The sequence below is a fragment of the Paramormyrops kingsleyae genome, chromosome 11 (genome assembly GCF_048594095.1).
Source record: "Paramormyrops kingsleyae isolate MSU_618 chromosome 11, PKINGS_0.4, whole genome shotgun sequence".
NCBI lineage: Eukaryota > Metazoa > Chordata > Actinopteri > Osteoglossiformes > Mormyridae > Paramormyrops > Paramormyrops kingsleyae.
This window is the reverse complement of record NC_132807.1, coordinates 6,897,469-6,921,802: the sequence shown is the minus strand read 5'-3', so window position 1 is coordinate 6,921,802 and position 24,334 is coordinate 6,897,469. Positions and strand designations below refer to the sequence as shown.

The following is a 24,334-nucleotide window of genomic DNA, read 5'->3' as shown; positions in this document are numbered from 1 at the left end:
AAATAGGTCTGATCACGTGTAAATACCCGGATGATTACAGCACAGCCGTACCATCGCCGCAGCCCAACATTTTTCTCGTGGTTGCAGAAACAAGAGAAAAGGCAACCAAAGTGATGAAAGTGAAACAAAACACGAGCACACTGCTGTGTTTAGGAGATCAGGCTTCTCTTGCATGAAACTCTGATTGCTATATGCACCCTAAGCATAATTCTTTATGTATTTATGGATTCCAGAAATGCATTCAACTTGGCTGAATGTACATTTTAATACAAAATTTAGGCTGTTCCAGTGATTTGTGAGTAGATCTGTGAGTCTACATCAAAGATGCTCTGTGGAATAATCAGGGTATGTGGGTATGAGGACCATAATCCTTTACTCTTTTTTATTGTCATGTGAGTTCTAGGGCTGTGATCCTCTCTTGGATAAGCAGCTTAGAATAAGGGTGGATGAAATGATGAGTGTCAGGTATAGATATCCATTTGATATTTTTAATTTTTTTAAATAAAATGTATTTTTCTTCTTATTTGCTTTATTTCTAAATATGTCATTGTGTATATAAAGATTTTCAAGTTAGTTAAGTTAATTTCTCATCACATATTTTTTTTCTGTGTACCTTACTGCGGATCAAATCAGAGAAGTGTGTAAAATCATGAAAATTTGAGATGCAAGCTGCTAGTCTGCTGCCTTTTAGAAAAACCCTTAAACTGCATTACTTGATAAATATACTTAAGGGCAAAAGTATTGGGACATCAGGCCATTACACCTACAGGACCTTTTATGACGTCCCATTCTAAATCCATATCAATAAACAGTTGGTCCCCCCTTTGCAGTTATAACAGCTGCCACTCTTCAGGGAAGACTTTGGAGTGTGTCTGTGGAGATTATTGCGCATTCATCCAGAAGAGCATTTGTGAGGTCAGGCACAGATGTTGGATGTGAAGGCCTGGCTCACAACCTCTGTTCTAGTTCATCTCAAAGGTGTTTGGTGGGGTCGAGGTCAGGGCTCTGTGTGGGCCAGTCAAGTTCTTCCACACCAAACCAATCACCCAATTATGTTTTTCTGGGTCTTGCTTTGTACACTGGGGCACAGTCATGTTGGAACAGAATAGGGCCTTCCCCATACTGTTCCATTTAAGTTGGAGTATAGAATTGCCCAAAATGTCTTGGTGTGCTTAAGCATTAAGAGTTCCCGTCACTGAATTAAGGGACTTAGCCCAACCCCTGAAAAACAACCCCATACCATTATCCCTCCCCCCATCAAAAACTACACTTGGCACAATGCAGTCAGACAGGTAAAATTCTCCTGGCATCCGCCACACCCAGACTTATCCATCACGCTGCCAGAGAGAGAAACGTGATTCGTCACTCCACAGAACATGTTTCCACTGCTCCAGAGTCCAGTGGCAGCGTGCTTTACACTCTATCTGACACTGAGAGGCTTGCAAGCAGCTGCTCGGCCATGAAAGCCCATTCCATGAATCTGCCAGTGCACAGTTGTGCTGTGGTTATTGCCAGAGGAAGTTTGGAACTCTGCAGTTATTTAGTCAACAGAGCGTTGACGACTTTCACGCACTGTGTGCCTTGGCACTTGGCGATCCCACTCTGTTACTTTATGCGGTCTGTCACTTTGCCACTGAATATCTGTTGTTCTTAAACGCTTCCACTTTGCAATAATACCACCTAGAGTTGCCCACGGAATATCTAGCAGGGAAAAAATTTCACATACAGACTTATTGCAAAGGTGACATCCTATGACAGCACCATGCTTGATTTCACTGAGCTCTTCAGAATGACCCATTCTTTCACAAATGTTTGTAAACCTGACTGCATGGCTCGGTGCTTGATTTTATACACCTGTTGCCATGAGTCTGAATGAAACACCTAAATTCAATGACTGAGAGGTGTGTCCCTGTATCTTTGTCCGTATAGTGTATATAACTATATATGGTGGTACAGTATGGTTGAAAGTGGAATGATATACTTTTATAATGACCATCTACTAAATAAGTGGTAAAAGTGTATAGTACAGTACAGATGATTCTATACCAGTGGTACTGTGAGGAATGGGTATTTGAAAATAGTGGTTGGGATCCTCATGTGCTGTCAATCACTGTCATTCACACTATTAAACTATTAAAGTGAGAGTTGGATAAGGGGCAAATGATGTGATTCAATGCTGTTATTTTATAATTCAATTATATTATTTTAAGCACTAGTAAGACAGATCAGCAAGAAAACTACAAAACACAGAAACCTGCCAACATTGGACTTTAACATTTAAAACATGCAACAGTAAGTTGTGCCTGTTTCTTATTTAAACATTTCTCATTAATACCCACTTCGAAATTGTGCATCATCACCGTGATATTTCTTAACAGTGTTTTTGTTAACAGTTTGTTGGGCTGATATTCTGTATGACAATACTACATAATGATATTAGATGTCCTGTGGTTACGTTTTTTTCTATTTCCTTCCCCTACCTTCCATCAGGACTCTGTGCCTGTGATCAGAAGATTGCTGGTTCAAACCCCAGGGTTAGCAGTGTAACTTCACCATTTGGCCCTTGAGCGAGACTCTTAAACCCAATCGCTCTAGGGATCACCTAACCTTGATTTCTCAGAATGTATGTTACTTTGGATAAAAGCATCTGCAAAATAAGTAAAATGTAAAAATGTAGCCAAAAAGGAATGTGAGAAAGAATTAAATGGTAAACCTAGACATGCATGGGTCCTTACTATGAATTAGCTCAGGACAGCAAAATAAAAATGTGTTTCTGCCTGTTTATAAAGGCAGTCTAATTTCTCAATCAGTCAAATATTCTACGTATATTTTTATGACATTGTAGGCCATCATAAACATTAAGCAGCACTCGTACTAAGTATTTCTCTAGCTGACATTAGAACCAGGTAGTATTTTCAGACAGCTAGATGTCTGGCTCCAAAATTCAGCGTCAACACAAGTTTTTGTTAACGGCCTCTCCAGTCTGAGAGAACGTTTCTGCATGAGATCACTGGTGCCGGCTGTATTCAGTGTCAGCACGGCTGTGGTCTCCGGAGTGCACGGGGATAAAGACAGGTACTGTCAGGGCACACAAACACTGCCCTGTTCCTCTCCTGATGAGTGGGAGAGCAGTGGGTGTCTACAGAAAACTGCACAAAAAAATGTCTAGGAAATTTTTAGAAATCTGTAATTCTGAAAGCTCTTAAGCATTTGCCCAATATGTGCGTGATGTTAATAATTTCACGTTCAGGATGTATATATTTTGAATTCCTTAATTTTTTGATTGAATGTTCAGTATTGTTGCTGAATTTTTATATTCAGTAAAAGTGTGCCCTTAGTTGACCTGATATGCAGCGGATAGCCCTTTAAATATAGATTTCTCCCTGGCACGCGATGCCTTTAAATTAGAAACTCTACATGAAAACAGGAACATGCATGCAGCATACACAATGGATGCAAGGTAGTTAGTGACGATACAGATGTAATCTACGTGAAAAATATTCAGATATCCTTTCAGACGTTCTCTCAGCTAATGAATATACAAACAAGGCATTGAATCATGTTTGCTATTATAACTCTATTTGTGCGTAAGAGGGAACTTCTCACGTTTATTTTGGGTACAGTGTAATTGTCCGTGCATATATAGTAACTTCCTCCACAACAGAGGTTGTGAACTACTTAGTATTGCAAAGAAAGGTGGGTGAAATCTGTCATAATAAACGTAGGATAGTCTTCGTCACCTGTGCAGCAAGTGATGAGAACAAACTCATATAGTTCGTGATGTACAGGTGATAAACCAGGTCATGACGTCAAACAGAAAAGGGAGATAGAAAAAACGTCATTGCTAGCTCATGAGCATAAAATATTCACTGAAGTGTTTTCGCTGGTTCAGTATATTATTTGTAGTTTAATTTAATTTAATTGTCACTGATGAAAATATAAAACATCCTATACATTTGTATGTAAAGATAAATAAATTCAAACCTCATAAGATTTTGTCTGTTGTCAGACAAAGTCGCTACAAAACAATATTAATAATCGCTTTTCATATTAATTTCAACCTTTACTGTCGAGATCAACATAGACGACGTGTTTACATGGCAATAAATATATGTGCCGCTAGATGTCGCTGTAGTTTCTATAATGTTGATTTTCCAGCATATTTCATTAGAACGTCATTAGAGATGTCAATAAGAGAATGAAGGAAATGTGGAAAAACGCACCATTAAATATGATTACTTGGGTAAACTACGGAACAGTTATTAAAAATGTCACTAACAGCAATTTGGCCACCATTACCAGAACACAGTTTATAAATGACACATATTCTGTAAAAATATCTTTCCACAGAACATTTAACAGAGACTAAACCTTTACCTTTCTCTTCACAGATTCTGTAGAGCACTGAGGACTGGTGTTAGGTACCAGTGAATTTTAGGTGTCTAATTGATGACAGAATTCATCAACATGGTTTCCCTGGATGGCATGACCTCCAACAGGGAGGAAATGATGGATTTGCGGGTGCCAATCTATCCACGAGCTTGGTAAATATCCATCTGGACCGCTCCTTTGTAAGACACTTGCCAGATCTAGGCTGTGTTAGAAACACACCCCACACAGCTATGCAGGTAACTGAATCCTTTACTGTACTGTACACCCCGGCGTGAGGGATCGCTCTGGCTGATGCTGCGCTTAAGCACATTTATCCAAAATAAATGAACATGCTCTGACTTTCTGACAGCTTTACCCAAAGAAAGAATAACCATCAGTCAACGTCGAAGCTCATGCTCCTAAAACGGAGTCATGGACAAACTGATATACTGAGAACTTTGTGGAAGCTGAGATGTTCAAGAAAAATAGAAAGGTACAGACCACTGGATTTTCTGACTGAGCATCAATGGATTTCCCTTCCATTCAGCACAGGACAGAATTGAATTAATAGATAGAGATAATGTGGCTCATTAACTTCATGTGTCAATATATGTCTAGTATTTGAAACTGATGGAACAAGGTGTTCTCAACAGAAATCTATGCATGTACAACTTCTATGGTGCCTAAACTTGTGGAGTCTAATACAATGGTCTTTAACTGGTAGAGTTTTGGTGTAAGTGCTTTGCTAATGTGCCCTTAAACAGGGCACTTAATTGTGATCTGTGATTCTGCAGCATAAAGGGATAGATATTGTATGTAGTGTTGGTTGCCCAATAAACAACTAAATATAATTTTTAAAGTTGAGCATCTCATTGCCCACATTTGATATCTAATGACACATAACATTAATCTATCTCTGTCTAGTCTGGACCAGTTTTTCTCAACCCGGTCCTCGGGAACCCCCAGACAGTCCACATTTTTGCCCCATACCAGGAGCTGGGAGGGAGCAAAAATGTGGACTGCTTGGCAGGGAGCTTGAAGGAGAAAAAGCAAAAACATGGACTGTTTCTGGGTGCCTGAGGACCAGGTTGAGGAACAATGGTCTACACTGCACTGCAAACCATAGGTTTAAATCATCAATTGTCTCCCTTGGAAAATAATCTAAGCACTCTTTTTACTAGGTGAGTGTATGAGCTGGGTTTCAGGCTGTGAGGCTTGTAGGGACAACCACTGTCTCCACATAAGTACCCTGTAGATCAGTGGTTTTGCTTTGGCTAGAAAAACAAACTCTATCTTCAGAGTGTGCCTCTGGGTGTGATGCTTCTTTGAACATTCTGTGTTTTGCCAACCCAAATGAACTCTTATTAAAATTTTAATTCTTGAAAAATAATACTTATTTTAATGTAAACTCTGAAATGCCATTCGGTTGCATGAAAAGCATGCCTTTTCCCAACCACAAGTTCCCTATCACGGAAAAAATAATGGCATTCTTTAGCTCCTTAAACATACAACGTGCTTTGATTAAATAACCTTAAAGTAGGTCAGCTTTTGCTTTCATTAATGAGCCTATTACTAGGCAGAGGTCTGGCCTCCATGCTTCCATCGTGATTACTCAAAGACATGTTGTGTATTGTCACTCTTTCTGTACAGAATCACGACGAAAACATCAAGTTATTTAAAATTAGCCAAATCATAATGTTGTTTTGAAATTAATCATATAGCTCATTTGGAGGTACCAGAACCTGAAAAGGCAATTGTAATAATAATTGATAATTTTGTAAAAGTTGCTTCTATGTAACCCCAGATTTTTAATATAGTTAATGTACTTTAATGTTGCTGCACGAATAATACATACACACACAGAAACGAGAATAGCAATACAATCTGTTATTTATACCGACGGGACTTTGAAGGACTCGGGCAACTAGCGTTCACTCTGTCCTACGCAGGGCTGCGGGCGCTTCAGTTTATCGCACCCGTAATAATGCGTCTCGCCGGTAATTCGAGTCCAGGGCCGCCCGCCGCACCTATGGCCCCGCCCACCGCGGCATGGCCCCGCCCCGTCACGTGACGCGCTGCGGGCTGACTCAGCTGACTTGTCACGCAGCGTCAGTCCGGAGTCGCACAATTATGAAAAAGCTATCTTCCGCTGGAGCTGGAGCGGAGGCAGATTACCCCGACGTCACCCGGGCTTTCCTTCCAAGGCTAATCGATAACACCGCCGATAGATGGCTAAGAGCTACGGAGCGGCTCTTCCTGAGTTTGCACGGTGAAGAGAATGGTATGCAGCCTCGCCGGACGCTGTTTATTTTTGTGGTAGGGTACCGAGCTGGAGATGTGTGCCCGGCAGTAGCGGTGTCGGTACTGTCGTTGCTGGTGGGAGATATGTGTAGTCTGAAGCATGTCTGTCAGTGCTGTCACGGCTCTCTGGTCAGCGACAGTGCTGTATCGTCTACGGGACGGAATGCGAGTCGCCGTTAAACGCGGGGTGTGCAGCCCCTATCTTCCCCAGCAGCCGTCCCGTCTTTAACATGATCTCTCATAAGCGTTTCTGGTGAGGGGTCGGCGCGAGTGTCCGTGTGCCTTGGTTTGAGCGCGATCGATGTTGGAAAAGCGAAAGGGCTGCGCCTAGCCGACCCGAGCGTGTTCTCGTGTACGGAGCTCCGTGGTGTCATGGAACCTTCCCGCACTGTCACAGCATGTGGCAGCCGCGAGCAACCTCAGCTCGAGCACGCGGGATCCCCACGCGAGCGGCCGCGTAACCCGGACCGTTTCGACCGGTGCGGCTGTAGAACTGGGCCGCCTCGCTCTGTCACATTCGCTCCGGTGCGGCGAGTTTGTCCCGCTTTGAAGGCGTCAAGGTCTGCCAGGTGCAGTTCAGTGTTACTTATTCTGACACTGAATGAGACGAGGCGACGTGCCAGTTTAATGACGGACGCTGCACAAACTGACACAGGCTAGCCAAGCTGTCACGGTCTTCCCTGAGCCACCGCTAAGCTGGTGCACCGATCGTAAACCCGAAACCGGGTTCCCCGGTTCCCCTGCGCTGGCCCCCGTTTTTTTTAGTATCGCCGGCATGTTCTAGAATAGTCTGAAACTGCACGCACAACGCACAAGGCTGAGTAGGTCGGTGTCGAGGGCAAGATGTACCCGTGGAACTGAATCTTGTCACACAGCAGCATTTGGCGTCAGGCTTTCGTCAGCACGGTGCGCTGGATGCTCCTGCAGTCAGCCCTGGCGTGGCTTTCCGTTAAAACGCAGCTCTGATGCTCTCATATGGGAGGGTGCCCTTAAATATGCGGCAGTCTGCCTAATATAAGCATGCGAAAGAGTCTCGTCAGTAATGATCTTAGATTTGTTATAATAATTCCGGAATTAGGGTAGCACCCAGAGTCTAATAGAGACGTACAGTAAAGAATTTGTATGAAAGAGAATATCATCTGCAGTGGAATGAATACTGGTTTTTACTAAAGCATTCTGAATGGATACACATAATCAAATGAGGCTGATGACTTTATTTTGCCATTTGCCCCCCCAGCACTGTCGTGAATGTTCTGCCAAACATAGGATTTGATCTGGTGAACTGAACAACATAAACAGTGTTAAAAATAAAATAATTATTACAATAAATGTCCCCATGACCCTGACCAGTGGTGTGGGTACGTAGATAGATATTTGCAGTCTTGAATACTAAGACACTGTCTTTAAGTCAAACCTGAAAAGAATATGTGCAGTATAATACATAAATCTGAGGAGAATTGTGATTAATAGGATGCTGAAGATGATTTTCAGAAAGTTACTCATATTTGAAACATGCTCCAATTATTTATCTGTGTGGTGGTGGGTTATGGTTTTGGTTTGATTTGCTTAAACATGCCTGCTATTCTGGAGGCAGTATTGTAATTGTATTTTGAGTGCAAAACCTTTACCTACCTCAGGGGTCTAATTGTCATTGTTTATGGTCTTGGGCGATTGACAGAAATGGCCATGCTTGGACTTACAAGCAGCGTCTTCTTAAAGAGTGAGAGTCTGTGGCTGATTTTATCTGTCACCACTGGGCCCTGTGGGCAGGTCAAACTGTGATTTTTCCCACGAATGACTATACATAATAGATAAGGCAGGAGTGTAAAGAACGAGTCAGTCTGTTACAGGTTAACACAGTTCATCACCTCCTTGAGGTTCTGATGCATAAATGCAGTGACTCTGTGTTCTTTTGGCATTTATGTATATATGATGCCTTTTATGTTCTATGATACTATGAAGTTCTTCACTAACATTTATAAGCAGGCACCTGTGATTTAGGTCTTTCAGTTCCCTTTGTTTAACTTCATAGTACTTTTCTTGCGAGGTGTTGTATTACTATAATGTGTTAGGGGTGGGTGGCTGCATGTTTGATTTGAGATTAATACTCTGGCTCATATGATCTCCAATTCACCTCTTTCTTTGTTCACTGCCAACATGTCTACAGTAGTAACTTTAAAATGCTTTGCTAATAGTTTTTAAAGTGCTCCCCTCATGTCCAATCCTGTTTTGCAAAGGCTGCATTTCTCTATCTTCTCTTGTGTCTTTCCTTAACTGATTTAGCCTGAAGTACAACAATTCTGTCCCACTAATAGTTTTGTCTGTAAATGATAATTCATTGAGAATTTTATTTAATGATTGAGTTAAGATTCTGGTGGTAGTTGATGTTCACAGACGTAGCCTCAACGGTCTTGTTCTGCACTAGATTCTCATCGTATTCTTGCCTGTTTTAGATTGGGGTTCACACAGTTTATTGATAAAGAACTTTAAAAATGTTGAGTACAACTTCTCTTCAGCATTGAGAAATAATGGCAGCTGCTTCATTTTCAGAGATCCTTTCTATCTCAAAAATAAGCTCCCTGTGTCAAAGCAGGTGAAAAAGTGTGTAATGCTGTCTGGGGTTGGGCAATTGTAAGGAAGTGCAGTTTTCCCACTTGGTGCCCTTGAGTCTGAAGGTTGTGGATTTGCAGTTCAACAAAGCTGTTTCAGTGATTACTGTGCTGGATTTCCTTCCGCTCTTTTGAGTTTGAATTCTGTTATCAGTTTAATAGTTTACGGTAATCAGATGTAGGAACTGTTAAGCAGTGATCTGGTTAGTTTCTCTGTCGCTAGGCTTTTCCATTATGAGTACATCACTTGTAGTTCATGGTTGATGTATTACAGGATTCACAAACATTTGACTGCTCACAGATGCAGGTGTTGGTTGTGTTAATGTGAGCTTTTAAGATCATGCCATTCGGGAAACATTGAGGGTCCTCTTCTCCTACTTACTGGCACGCTTTCCGGAAGGCACTAAAACCGCACGGTAACTTTTCAGTCACAGATTTCAGCTTATTTGCTCACTTATTCTGCCGCAGTGGACCGAGAAGAGAGGGGGAGAGGACAAAAGACTCACTCGTATGATAGAGACAAAGGATGTGTAATGTTAAAATATAAAAAAAATCCAACATTGCAGCTCCGAGACTGTGTTTCTGTGATAACACTCAAGTTTTCTGATGTGCGTATTTCTGTGTTTAGCTATGTGACTGAAATGCAGTACAGTGACGCTGTGGGTCTGCTGAGCTGGTGCTCAGCCACTAGGGTAAAATTGTGTTGACTTGCTAGCTTTTGTCAGGCTTACAGGTTGGCTTTAGCTCAGTGCACTTTTACACGTTACTGTGTCAGTTGTTACGGTGCTCGTCCATCACCAGTGCACTGGGTACTTGTATCGCACTTCAGTCATTACATTTCCCTGCTGTTTTTTTTCTACTTGATAATTAGCCATCATTAAGCCACTAAGGATTCATATTCCAGATCATGGAGATATCTTTGAAATATATCAGTCTCATTTAACCCATGAATTCATTTTTATTTTAACTAATTCTGCAACATTAAAAAGTTTTTCAGTTATATTTAAGGGCAGTAAATTAGTCTGTCGTAACTCCTTGGAGCATTCAGAAACTTATGTTGTCTTTCTTTGTGTGTGTTTGAGTGCGTAGTGTTTCCCAGATCAAGCACAGTAAATAGGAACACCTTTCGTCACTCGCATTAGAACGTGGACCTGGGTCATTCCATGTCAAATCATTACACTTTCGGACCTCATTGTCACGGATTAAGAAAAAACTTGGCAAGCTGATTTGGTCACATGAGTAACTCATGAAACTGAAATTGGGTGAGTCTGGACTCAATATAGAGGGAGATTTAAGCGATTTAGGGTGGGGGGGCTAAGATTTTGGCTGGCTATATTTACCTTTAATGTAAGCTGCACAGAAGTGGTCCTTATTTTGTTTTAAAGCTATTGTCCAGCTCTATAGATTGAACAAATAATATGCCATCCCCATTTGAATACTATGTAATAACTGATAAAAATATTAAAAATTCTATAACAAAAAAAAACTATATTTCAGAATGTATCAATTTTTTACTAAAGCTCGATCATAATGTCATGAACATCTCTAGTGCTGGGCATAGTTTCTTCAACAAATCCTAGCCACCAATTATCATCATATGCAGCCGCGACATACAGTAACCTTTGATGCTTGCAAAGTCGAGTGATTCCCTAAGTGTGCACTTATACTGGCCCGATTTGCACACCTCACTCACCTCTCACCTAGACTGGACAATAGCTTTAAAACAGTATAAGGACGACTTCTGTGCAGCTTACATTAAGGTAAATATAGCCAGCCAAGTCATAGCCTCCCCCCCCCCCAAAAAAGAAAAGTTAACTTTGTTTGCTTAAATCTCCCTCAATATTGATCCAAGACTCACCCAATTTTCATTCAGTTTCATGAGTTACTCATGTGACCAAATCAGCATGCCAAGTTTTGTTAAAATTCATGATGAGGTCCAAAAGTGTGATGATTTGACATGGAATGACTCACCTGTCATCTTGCAGCGAGGCCCAGGGCTGGTGCTAAGTCGCATTCCGGCACCCTGACTCGTTGAAAGGAATGCAAGATGGTGATGATTTTAGAAGGATTAAGCTAAAATTACACGAATAGAGAAGGAAAGACCATTGTGCGGACTCCGTATCTGGTGGCACCTGAACCTCTCCTCTTCTCGTTCCTTTGGAGGCAAATCATCTGGTTCCGCACTTATCTGGAAAATAATGAACAGGTCTAACTGCCACAAAAAGCTAAAACTGGATACAGAAAGCGAAACGAGCATCTTTCAAGGTCTGGTGAAGTGATTGTAAATAAATGTGTAATCTCTGAGTTTCTGTAGAGAAGGTCATTGATCCTAATAAATATGGCTCCTGTCTTCTCGCCAAATTTATAAGCAGGAATTAGTTTGTTTTTATTAATATTTTTGCTTAGTGCTTGTTGTCTAAAGGTGACACTGCCAGACTGCTTCATTCTCAGAAATTATGGTGTTTCACAGAATCGTGTTGCCTTTTCAGTGACGATACAGGGTGTGCACTGTCAGGTATTTGCATTGTAAGGAAATGCTACTGACTACATTTGGAAAGCCTAAGAGGAAAGCACTCTTGTCTCATTTGTTACTGGGATGTTTGTGTTTGTTTTGTCACTTGTACTACAGGGTTGTACTAAATGGTTGCCATTTGGTTGAGTGTTGGCTGTATCTGAAGTATCAGAGACACGTGAAGAATATCAAGTCTGTACAGTCTGTCTTATTTGACATGCCAGGTTGAAAGCATCGTTATATCAGGTCATACAAAAAGTCTCAGATCTGTCCATGGTGTAATTGTGTTTTGTTTTGGTTTTTTTTGCTCTTGTACCACTTTATGAATGTAAGTTAATTATTACTGCTAGAGTGAATGTTGGTTACCTGGGGTGTTGTGCTGGCAGTGTAGAGGAGGCGATTCTGCCTCACGCAGTGCCGTCAGAAACATGTGGCACAACCGCTTGCCAGGGCCACCCTGACGGAATTGCAGAAAATTTCCTTGCTCTGTCTCTGGCAGTGTGTCTGTGGTAGAAATGTCCATTGACTGGCTTATGACTGGCCCTGTAATTCCCAACCGCCGCCCTCCCCCCCCCCCCGTAGGAGGTGTTGGTCCAGAGTTTATGTACATATACACCATTTGTTAAGTCATGAATTGTTCTTTACGTAATAATTCTTCTTGGCAGCTGCACAGCCGGCTTGATGTCAGAGACCATCATTGCACGTCAGGAGGCTGCAGGGCTGGATGAAAACTGAGACTTTTTCAATTTAATTTATTTATTTTGAGTACATCATTTTTGGAATGTACAATGCTGGCTAGTTCTTCGTTTCTTGTGGCTGATAACTTCTTGTAAATATTTAATCAGATAATTGAACAGCACAAGTAATGGAGGAGATGTGATATGCAAATTGCTAAAAGATAATGTAATAGGTGGTCTCAAGTTGTATGCTGCAGGGTCCTTGGGGGCTGCGTGTAGAGTTGCTTGTGGAGTATTTGTGCAGAAATTGTGAATGAAAGCTTTATGAACACTTAGATAAAAATGTGTTCTTTGTGGGAAAAGCCTGTGCAGAAACCTAGAATTGTGTTAATGAAAGCTTGAGAGAAACATTTCAGAGACAAAGAACATCTACTTGGTGTTTGGCAGAAGCTTGACATGTTTATGCCTGACATTTAGAGGGACCATGGCTACGTTCTCGTCAAGGACAAAATCGCGGTTCTGTGCTTCTGCTGTGTATATGTGGATGTGGCAGGCTTTTTCATGTATGCTGCTGAAGGTAAATGTTTTTGTTAGTTGTGTAGTTTTTATGCTTGAAGTAACTCTATGAGATGGCTTAGTTCTGTCACAAAGACATGAAAATGCTGGGAGGGATCGCCTCCGAAGCCTTCTGCTAGGTGATACTCCTAAAGTCTATCCTGCAGTTTGAGGACGCTGTGAATCTGAGGGTGGAGTCTTCTGTATGTCCTTCATCTGCCCAGCTTGTCTCCTCTTTGCTGTCCACCCTCCCCCCCCCCAAAAAAAACACACTCACACCCCGTCTCTTGGAAACGACTAGCTCTAAACCCCTTCTTTGCGGCCCCACACAGATTAAACAGCCTGAACTTTTTTTTTCTGGAGACTGATTGTTCAGCGTTTAACAGGGGACTTTTTTTTTTTTTAAAGAATTCCACTATCATTTAGACTTCGAGACTTAAGCAGGTACACGCTGAACCTGAGAATTAAATGGATATAGACTGGCAGTCCTGGATGGGATAGGATATGCCTGCAGTACGATATGCCTGGAATGTTCCGCTATTCCTTCTTGTTACAAGATGAAGAACGGGAACGTGAGGTGTGTATTGTAGTTTCAGGCGCCACATTGATGACCTTGGAACATCATTTTAAATAAAAAATAGTGATGTATAACAAGCTATAAAACAAAAGTATGACCGTTGTTTTTTTTAGTTGTGACTGGCCAACAGCAGTTTATGTCTGGCGCAGGTGCATAGTAGTTTTGGAGGGAGTCATTAATGATTATTTTTAGGCATGAGGTTTTGCAGTAGCTTTTCTCATCACTGCTGAGTGCTGGTTGAAGGGTTTAGGTGCTCCGGTGCTGTGGAATGCAGAGCTCTCGTCCAGGATCCTAAGGGGGGTGGTGGTGGTGGTGGTGGTGGTGGGGGGGGGGGTGGTTTGTGAGATCCAGCACGATGAACAAAAAGGTGTTGGGGCTTGAAATTTAATTAAAAATTCTTTGGAGTTAAACCCCTTTGGCTGGATAAGGCATCGTGCTTGGGTGATTCAGGGGACTAGTTTAGCGGTTCTGTGGGGTTGACGCTGCGGACGTGGAGAATTTTCTATGATTGCTTCATTTGTTTATTAAGCTGCCTGCTGATCCTTGAGGGTTTTTCTGGGTAAATCTGAGATTACATGGAGGTTACCTGGACACCACCCCGTCAATGCAGCTAATTCATGAATGCGCTGTACGCAAATTTGATGTTTTTGCTCCTATAAAGTAAGCTAAGGGTCAAACAGGTGCCGTTTCTTGGAGAAAAGATTAGAGGAACTCCATATAACTTTTATATTCTTTTATATTCTTCCAAATTCATTTGGGATTAATGAATGTAATGATTTGTCTCCTCCCCTTTTTTCCACTCCCAGAAATCCTGGGTAGAAAGAACTTTCACCAAGCGGGAATGTGTGTACATACTTCCAGTGTCAAAAGACCCTCACAGGTACGTGCAAAGACAACTGGATGGGGTTGTAACGTCACTCTTTTTGCTTTGGGGTCATAGCACGGGGTCAGCCAACATACAGCGCCCCTGGAGCTGCAGGTTAAGGGCCTTGCTCAAGGGCTCACGGACATATGACTGTTCTGCAGAAGCCTGGGCTTGAACTGACAACCTTCCGGTCATGGGCGCAGAGACTTAGCCCACTGAGCCATTCACTGCCCAATTAAACACGAGCCCGATTCTCCCAGCAAAAGCGACTTCTAAAAGCAACAGATGTCATTCTTCTTGTTTTACTTTATAATGGTTTGCACTTGTTCCTTTTCAGTGACAGTCAGTTTTATAAATATGGGCAGATTTACAGGGCTTGATGCAGACATTCAGGGGCTTACAGTGGCAGTATATTTTATTTGTCGACGTTTGCTGGACCTGGCTGCTCAGGTTTAGCATGATGAGCTTCTAAGTGAAGCTGAAGGTGGTGTGAACCAGGCGTGCTGGTGAGGAGATCCACACAGACGTCAGAGGGGATCAGGGAGCCCAATTCAGATTTGTCTTCCTACGCCTGGCCAAGCCACAACACAAGCTGCTGGATTTTCAGCTCCCCCTACCTCAGAGTGTGTGCATCTGAAAAAGCGAGGGGATCTAGACTATCCCTCTGAGCCGTCTCCTCCACGTCTCAGTGTCCTACTAGTGTATTACCATATGGAGCGTGGTTTCTGGAAACGAGGGTCATGTGTGTGAGGCCAACAGAGGGGCCTTACTTTTTAAGGAATATTATTTTCTTTCCCCCAGTTTTGGGCAATTATTTTTAGAAGCACATGCATAAAAACATCCTGGACAACGCAACTAGGGTATTATGCTTACTCTGCTCAGGATAAAATGAACACAAATGAGGTGTTCTCAAACAGATATATAAAGGTTTTGCAGTTCATACCTTCTAAGGATTTGTGTAACAACAGGAGAGTGGGAGTTATTAACACTGGTAGATTGGATTAGTTAGTGCTGTCAATCAGTGTTTGCTACCAATGGGAGGGAGGTTAAATCTGCCCCGGTCACGCAGCCCACTATAATTCCAGCCACTGTTTCACCCAGTGCTTCCAAAGCAGGTTTGACATTAATGGGAACTTTCCAGTGTAAAATGAAGCTTTCACTCTGTTACTGCTTGAAAGCCATTGTTTTTGGTTACCCTTTGATTAAAAAACAATGTTTTGTTTTTGTCATCTGCAGAAAGTTAGCTTTTATCCTGATTGGATTTTTTATTCTTTTAATTATTTTCAAGAGAAAGAGTTAATTAGTGCAGGGAGAAAAAGGTGTTCAGGGCTGTACTTTTTGAATCTGTTATGTCTCCAGTAAATTACCATTAGAGTTCCTCAGAAAATATGGTTAAATGTTAAACCCATTCATTGGCATAAACATAGAGTGCTAGGCTCTGTGTCTACTCTGCTGTTTTGCATAATAAAAGGTTTCGGTTACAAATGAAGCGGTCCTGAGGCTTGTTTACTGTACCCTCACAGACAGCTGACAGGGGTAAACGGAAAGCTGTTATTTCTGCGGTGTGCCCAACCCGGGCAACCTTGTGCGTGAAGCTGTTTTCAGATTTTTCACTGGCCTTCATAGTCTATGCCATGGTGGGCTAATGAGGAGCAGTTTATTTTACTATATTATCTTTGTCAAGTTGGTTTAGTCGGCTTGCAAGACTCATCAGAAAACAAAAAACTTCTTGGTGTGGTCTGAATCGATGTATATTGAGGGGAAAATTGCTTTATGTGGGAAAAATTTAGTTACTTTCAGTCAGTAATCTTGTCGAATGTTTAATCTCATATTTTATAACTGATATTCAACTTAAGCAGAGTTTCATCACCAGTTGTTACATTTTAACTTGAGATGCTGTTGAATTATTTCAAGGGACGATCTCTGAGACACTTTCATTTATGGATATTTGTAATCGTAGGAAATCATTATAGTTCTATGGCAATACATAACATTTTATGTTTTTTTTTTTTTTTTTTTTTACATTTATTTTTAGGTGCCTTCCAGGATGTCAGATCTGCCAGCAGTTGGTGCGGTGAGTTTTGAGCGGTCATGTTTCTCAGAGGTTCTGGTTTCATTGTCCAATGTCCAGGTCAATATGTTGGTTGTTGGTACATTAAGAAAACTTATGGTTGAGAACTGTTAGATGGTCACCACCTTCTAGCAAACATCTTAATGTGGATCAGGATGTGATGAGCTCTTGTTCTTCCCGCTCTACTGTTTCTAATGATTAACGGCGTCGGCACAGACCTCGAAGGGTTCGTCCTGAATGACCCAGGCCATCTTCTCTGGCAGGTGCTGCTGTGGGCGGCTGGTCCGGCAGCATGCCGGCTTCACTGCCAGCCTGGCCACCAAGTACTCGGACGTGAAGGTGGGAGAGAGCTCCATGCCCGAGCTGGAGCAGTGGTCAGTGGAGAAACACACGGAGGAATCCCCTACTGATGCCTACGGTGTCATCAACTTCCAGGGGGGGGCCCACTCATACAGAGCCAAGGTTTGCATCCGAAAGGGCACCACCCCGTCTCATCCTGCTCGGCTACTGAGTCGTTATGCCAGTGTTACAGTCACGGCGTGAATGCCGGCTGGAAATATTCAGCGTGTGGGAGGACTGAGTAAGAGTATCGGCACACAAGGGCTGTTTGTGAAGCAATCGGTCACATCTGTTTAGACAAAATACAGCACTCCACTGCCCTTATCACATAATTAAACTGAGATGTGTGAAATTACTGGACTGATTTTAGTGTATCAGATCACAGTTAAAAAAAATTCCAACAGCTTTCTGTCTTCTCACATCAGTTTATATTTATCAGTCGTTAATGGTCATATTAGTATTTGGGCCTGATGACTTTGGTTTGCAAAGGGAAAGTGTGGGTGAGTAAGTGCTAGCGGGCTGTCAGGAAGAACGAATTGGTAAACTGGTCTAACCTCAGCCAACCACTGCATGCCGTCCATTTATGCAGACATACCGACACACATGAAGACAGAATGAATGACTGGGGCACGTGCCCAGCCCTTGGTGGGTGTGTACATTGACACTGGCATGATTTTTTTGGGTAACACACATCGCAGTTCAATAGTCTCTTGATTAAATGTGTGTAAACATGCATCGCATCCCAGTGAGGATGCTTTTTCTCGTACTGTAATGATGAGGAGCACAGCAGAGCCGATGTCTTCAGAGCGAGGTGGTCTGAAAGGCCCGTCGTGTCATCTTTGCCCCCTCTACCTCTCCCGCCTTCCCTGCCCCTGGGAACAGTACCTCCGGCTGTCCTACGACTCCAAACCCGAGATGATCCTACGCCTCATGCTGAAAGAGTGGCAGATGGAGCTTCCAAAAATCGTCATCTCCGTCCACGGTGGCCTGCAGAACTTCGAGCTGCACCCGCGTATCAAGCAGGTGGTGGGGAAGGGGCTGATCAAGGCGGCCGTCACCACCGGTGCCTGGATCCTGACCGGGGGCGTAAACACAGGTGAGAACCTGAGCCCTGGATCCTGACCGGGGGCGTAAACACAGGTGGGAACCTGAGCCCTAATCACCTCGCCCCAGAGGGCAGGAGGGCATAATGACAGGAGAGTTTATGTCCCGCACATTATTTATGCTGAAGGGTGTTTATGTCTAATTCCTGCTGTTATTAAGAGGCACGCACGTGTTATTTAGATTTGTCAGAAGGGTCTGTTGCATCATCGTTGTTTTTATGCTATATGAAGTGTTGCTTAACCCTTGTGTAAATATTAAGATTATAAAAATGTATATCCATTTAAAATTATTTTCCTATTGAAATAACATGCATACTGTGTAATGTTTTGTAATGGCTGTCGGGTGAAATATGCCTTTTCTGTTTATTTACATGTATAGCAAAGCACCTACTTCTCAAAATATGCTGACATCAGCGTTTTTTAAAATATTTTTTTTATATATATACCTCTGCAAGGGTCCAAATCTGTTATAGCCCTTTATCCACAAAAAAAGCTAAATTTGGCAAACATGGCAAAAACTACCATTAGATGATGTCCCATTCATGCTTTGGAGTTTAAGGACAGAGAGTGGCAGTGGGGGTAATAAGGGTAAAATAATGTTTTTACTTTTATTTCTGTGATATTCTAAGTAATTCTGACTCAGAGATATAAAATAATGGGGGGAAAAGCATGTTCTTGTTTGAACACAGTGTACAAACACAGCACTTAAAAAGCGCATGTAATTTTTTTTTTTTATTTTACCACGTTTGGGTCACTAGCAGCCTGGTATATTTTTGGTAAATAAAATTTTAAGCTAGCTTACCATAAGTTTGGTAATAAATAAAAAAACAGTACATGGCACTCCCTGGGAACAGCATCGTATGACTCCGGGAGAGCCGTAAACATGATGTCACCGGTCACTAGTGAACCTAGCACAGTATACAAGGGATAATTATGTAAACCAGGTTGTATTGGTGGTGTCTGTGTTTGTGTGACTATCCATGGCACTCAATAGAAAGTGACACGCAGTGAATTGTTACAATGACTCATTCAGCACTTGTTTCTAGCTGAACTGAACAATGAACCACATTTAGCTCGACTTGGCGGTTTACTCAGGGCTGATTTGTGTGTTTATCAAAGTTAGTGGCCTGTTTTAATTTATTTTTACATATTCTCTTCAGGTGTAGCGAAACACGTGGGAGATGCCCTCAAAGAGCACTCATCCAGGTCCGCACGAAAAATTTGCACTATTGGGATAGCTCCATGGGGAGTTATTGAAAACCGGAACGACCTCATCGGGAAAGATGTGAGGAGACGCCCGCCCCTCCCCCCCACTCACATTTTCCTGAATCGGTTTAGTAGTCCTGGTAGAGTCCCGTGATCATGTGGCTCACCCACAGTTTCCTGGTCCATTGGGCTCCGGTTGGAGTAGCATCCTGCTTTAAATGCCACCCCTATTTTTTGCTCGTTTGGAAGCGCACTCGATACAGGCATGTGTGTTTACAGGCCAGTGAGTGCGTACCGGCTCAGAGGGAAGTGAGGAAGCATAAGCACTGATTAAGCTACATGCTTACATGGCAGTTTGTAACTGAACTGAGATCAGCTCTGAGAAGCGCTTCTGTTTTGGTCAAGTTTATCTGAGACATTGCTCCTTGCCTCTCCTTCGAAGGTGGAGGTGTGAGGTGTGATCCAGTATTAGGGGTGGGGGTGCGGGGGTAGGAGGGGTCATGTGAAGCAGAACAAGCAGTGGGGGGGTTGCGTTTCTGTCAGGCCCAAGGGGAGTAAATGTCCAAATGGTCTTTTGTGATTTCTGTTTTCCATTGTGTGTAATTACTATGGTTAGCATGGTTCATGCCCCCTGTGAGCTACACTTACACCCGCCCTGGGGCCTCTGTCCGGCACCCAGGTGGTCGCTGCGTACCAAACGCTGCTGAACCCCCTGAGCAAGCTGAACGTCCTCAACAACCTGCACTCGCATTTCGTCCTGGTGGACGACGGCACGGTGGGCAAATACGGCGCCGAGGTCAAGCTGAGGCGGGAGCTGGAGAAGCACATCAACCTGCAGAAGATACACGCCAGTAAGGCCCAGCCGCTATTGGGGTCTGCCTACCGGACATAATGAAATGATGCCTTATTCGGCATTTTCAGGGACAGCGACATCGCTGTGCTTCTTTTCACATATCCTATGATGTTCTCCTTTGACACACACACACACACATATAATGGTTGAGAGCAAAGCTTGTGGTCCAAGCGTAGGGCCCCCCTGCTCTTCCCTGCTGAGGACAGGATTTGAGCCAGTGACCTTCTGTTCACTGGCACTGAGGCCCAGCGAGTTGCACTGGGGTGGGGGTATTTGGGGGGTGGGTTCTGGGCCTATCGCAGACAGCACAGGGCACAAAAGAGCAACATGCCCTGAACACACTCGCTCACATAATTATGCAGTAATATTTGAGGGACACCAATTAGCTGAAATGCATGAACTCTGAAAATCTGTGTGACATGGGGAACAAATCTGAACCCCCCCACCCCTGCAGGTATGAGCCTATAGTGCTACCAGCTGAGACATATTATAATTTTTTTATGATGATGATGATGTCCTATCTTGTTTTTATGAACCAGCAGGCTCTTGCTGGCCCTGAGTTTGGTTATTTCCCAGCTTGCATAACACATCCACGTAATTTACCCTCTGTGGTGAGCTAGGTGTGCTGAAGTCGTGATTTATAATGATGGCTTTAAACACAGTACGGTCACACTGAGCTGACCTAGTTTTCCCACAATGGATGGTTACGGAGGCCAGACAAAGGTCCGCTGTGGCGATTTCCTCATTACACATCGTCTCCGGGGGGCCTGGCGTACCTTCCATCTGCCTTTCTGTGTGTTCTAACGGCGCCATGCTGTCCTGCCTGTGTCTCCCATCAGGGATCGGTCAGGGCGTGCCGGTGGTGGCCCTGATCTTCGAGGGCGGACCCAACGTCATCTTGACGGTGCTGGAGTACCTGCAGGAGAGCCCGCCTGTGCCCGTGGTGGTGTGCGAGGGCACAGGCCGCGCCGCAGACATCCTGGCCTACGTCCACAAGCAGACAGAGGAAGGCGGGTGAGGCTGGCCGAGCCAAGCAGGCACCTTTATGTTAGTGCGGTCGGTTCTGTGCCTGTTGCGTCTGGTTTGACCCAATGACGATCTGCCAGAGCGGGATTATGGTGATCTGGGGTTAATTCATGGGAAGCACAGGCCTCGGTGCTCGGCCCACCCAAAATCGCAGACGCGCACCTTGCCTCAAGCTTGGCTTCTGAAGCTGGGAACAAACTTGGGCCTGAGTGGAACAAGACCTGGTTTCGAACCCGGAACCATGCTGCAGTACATTTCTCCCCACTTTTGGTCCTGGAGTGCCATTTTGCAAAACAGCTTACAGATTTTCCTTCTCAAACACACTTATTCAGCTCACTAGCTGATTGCCAGGTTTAGTAGGTGTGTTTGAAAACTGAGTCGCAGCCTGGCCCTGCAGGACTAGAATTGGGGAACCCTGTGTTAGTAGCAGAGTCTCCGCTTTGAATAAATACCCCTCAGGTCATATGTCAAATCACATATATTAGCATTTTTTTATATCTAGTAAAAAAATCTGTCTTGTGATTGATATCAAGTAGACTCCATAAAGATGAACTAGGGAAGATATCAGTAATGAATTGTGACAGGAAAGTGATATCTTACCTTTTCTCTTTTGACCAATCAGGCGCCTGCCTGAAGGGGTTGAAACAGAAATTATTGCAACTATAAAGAAGACCTTCAACTTTGGGCAATGTGATGCGATCCACCTCTTCCAGAAGCTAATGGAATGCATGAAGAGCAAAGATCTGGTGAGATGTGTGCCTGGTGTAGCTGTGAAGCATACACAGGAAGTAGATGCCCGGATGGATGTTTAATGGTCGTCTTGAGCTTAGGAACAAATGTCCATCCATCCATCCATCATCTTCCGCTTGTCCGGGGTTCGGGTCGCGGGGGTAGCAGCTTCAGTAGAGGCACCCAGGCCTCCCTCTCCCCAGCTAACCCCACCAGCTCCTCGGGGGGGACACCGAGGCGTTCCCAGGCCAGCCGAGAGATATAATCCCTCCAGCGAGTCCTGGGCCTGCCTCGGGGCCTCCTCCCTGTAGGACAGGCATGGAAAACCTCCCTGGGTACCCGCCCAGGAGGCATCCGCACCAGATGTCCAAACCACCTCAACTGGCTCCTTTCGACGTGAAGAAGCAGCGGTTCTACTCCGAGGCCCTCCCGGATATCCGAACTTCTCACCCTATCCCTAAGGGAGAGCCCAGACACCCTGCGGAGAAACCTCATTTCGGCCGCTTGTATTCGCGATCTCGTTCTTTCGGTCATTACCCATAGCTCATGACCATAGGTGAGGGTAGGGACAAAGATGGACCAATAGATCGAGAGTTTGGCTTTTCGGCTCAGTTCTTTCTTAGCCACGACGGACCGGTTAAGCGCCTGCAGAACTGCAGACGCCGCTCCGATCCGTCTATCCAACTCCCGATCCCGCCTACCCTCACTCGTGAACAAGACCCCGAGATACTTAAACTCCTCCACTTGAGGCAGTACGTCTTCCCCAACCCGAAGAGGGCAAACCACCCGTTTCCGGCTGAGAACCATGGTCTCGGACTTGGAGGTGCTAATCCTCATCCCTGCCGCTTCGCACTCGGCTGCGAACCGCCCCAGTGCCTGCTGGAGATCCCCAGCAGATGAAGCCAACAGGACGACATCGTCTGCAAAAAGCAGCGAGGCAATCCTGAGGTCACCAAACTGGACACCCTCAACGCCTTGGCTGCGCCTAGAAATCCTGTCCATAAATATGATAAACAGGACCGATGACAAAGGGCAGCCCTGGCGGAGCCCAACACGCACCTGGAACACGTCCGACTTATTGCCGGCAATGCGGACCAAGCTTCTGCTCCGTTCGTACAGGGACCGGATCGCCCACAACAGTGGACCCCGGACCCCATACTCTCGAAGCACCCCCCACAGAGCACCTCGGGGAACCCGGTCGTAAGCCTTTTCCAAATCTACAAAACACATGTAGACTGGATAGGCAAACTCCCAGGCCCCCTCCAGTACCCCTGCAAGGGTATAAAGCTGGTCCAGTGTTCCACGACCAGGACGAAAACCGCATTGTTCCTCCTGAATCCGAGATTCGACTATCGATCTCACCCTCCTCTCCAGTACCCTGGAATAGACCTTCCCAGGGAGGCTGAGAAGTGTGATCCCCCTGTAGTTGGAACACACCCTCCGGTCCCCTTTCTTAAATAAGGGGACCACCACCCCAGTCTGCCAATCCAGCGGCACTGTCCCTGACCTCCACGCACTGTTGAGAAGGCGTGTCAGCCACGACAGCCCCACAACATCTAGAGCCTTCAGGTACTCCGGGCGGATCTCGTCCACCCCCGGGGCCCGGCCACCACGGAGTTGTTTAACCGCCGCGGCCACCTCAGCCTCAGTGATGGGCAAGCCCCCCCCAGCACCCTCGGGCTCTGCGCCCTCAGATGTCTCAAAGGCAGTATGCGTAGATGTATCGGAGGCAGGGTTGAGGAGGTCCTCAAAGTATTCCTTCCACCTCCGGATGATGTCCCCAGGTGAGGTCAACAGCCCCCCCCCCCCACTATAAATAGTAGGAACCAGGAGCTGCTTCCCCCTCCTGATACTCCGTATGGTTTGCCAGAACCTTTTTGAGGCCGACCGAAAGTCACTTTCCATGGCCTCACCGAACTCCTCCCACGCCCGGGTTTTTGCTTCTGCGACCGCCCGAGCCGCGTTCCGCCTGGCCCGCCGGTACCCGTCAGCTGCGTCCGGAGACCCCCGGGCTAATAATTCCCGGTAAGCCTCCTTCTTCAGCTTCACGGCCCCCCTCACCTCTGGTGTCCACCATCGGGTACGGGGGTTACCGCCACGACAGGCACCGACCACCCTGCAGCCACAGCTCCGTACGGCCGCTTCCACAATGGAGGTCCGGAACAGTGTCCATTCGGACTCAATGTCCCCTACCTCCCCCGGCATGCAGTCGGAATTCTGCCGGAGGCACGAGTTAAAGCTCCAGCGAACAGGAGCCTCTGCCAGACGTTCCCAGCAGACCCTCACTATACGCTTGGGCCTACCAGGTCTGACCGGCTTCCTCCCCCGCCACCTGAGCCAACTCATCACCAGGTGGTGATCAGTTGACAGCTCTGCCCCTCTCTTTACCCGAGTGTCCAAGACAGAGGGCCGCAGATCAGTTGATACGATTATAAAATCGATCATCGACCTGAAGCCCCGGGCATGTTCGTACCATGTCCACTTATGGACACCCTTATGCTCGAACATGGTGTTCGTTATGGACAAACCATGCATTGCAC

At 44.8% G+C, this 24,334-nt stretch overlaps 1 protein-coding gene across 4 annotated transcripts in view; it reads left to right on the top strand.

Moving 5' to 3' along the window:
- Positions 1–6,462: 6,462 nt before the first annotated feature.
- Positions 6,463–24,334, top strand: part of trpm7 (transient receptor potential cation channel, subfamily M, member 7) — a 37,529-nt gene continuing 19,657 nt past the window's right edge. Inside the window, exons 1-9 of one of the 4 annotated variants that reach the window (XM_072717940.1) lie at positions 6,463–6,652; positions 14,409–14,482; positions 16,503–16,541; positions 16,802–17,000; positions 17,760–17,973; positions 19,141–19,265; positions 19,866–20,037; positions 20,879–21,053; positions 21,688–21,811. In XM_072717940.1, the coding sequence (XP_072574041.1) occupies positions 6,650–6,652; positions 14,409–14,482; positions 16,503–16,541; positions 16,802–17,000; positions 17,760–17,973; positions 19,141–19,265; positions 19,866–20,037; positions 20,879–21,053; positions 21,688–21,811 (1,125 nt within the window). In that variant the 5' untranslated portion in view covers positions 6,463–6,649. Of the gene's footprint in view, positions 6,653–13,447; positions 13,603–14,408; positions 14,483–16,502; positions 16,542–16,801; positions 17,001–17,759; positions 17,974–19,140; positions 19,266–19,865; positions 20,038–20,878; positions 21,054–21,687; positions 21,812–24,334 lie in introns of those variants that run through there. The other 3 variants (XM_072717942.1, XM_072717939.1, XM_072717941.1) reach the window with 3 other exon arrangements.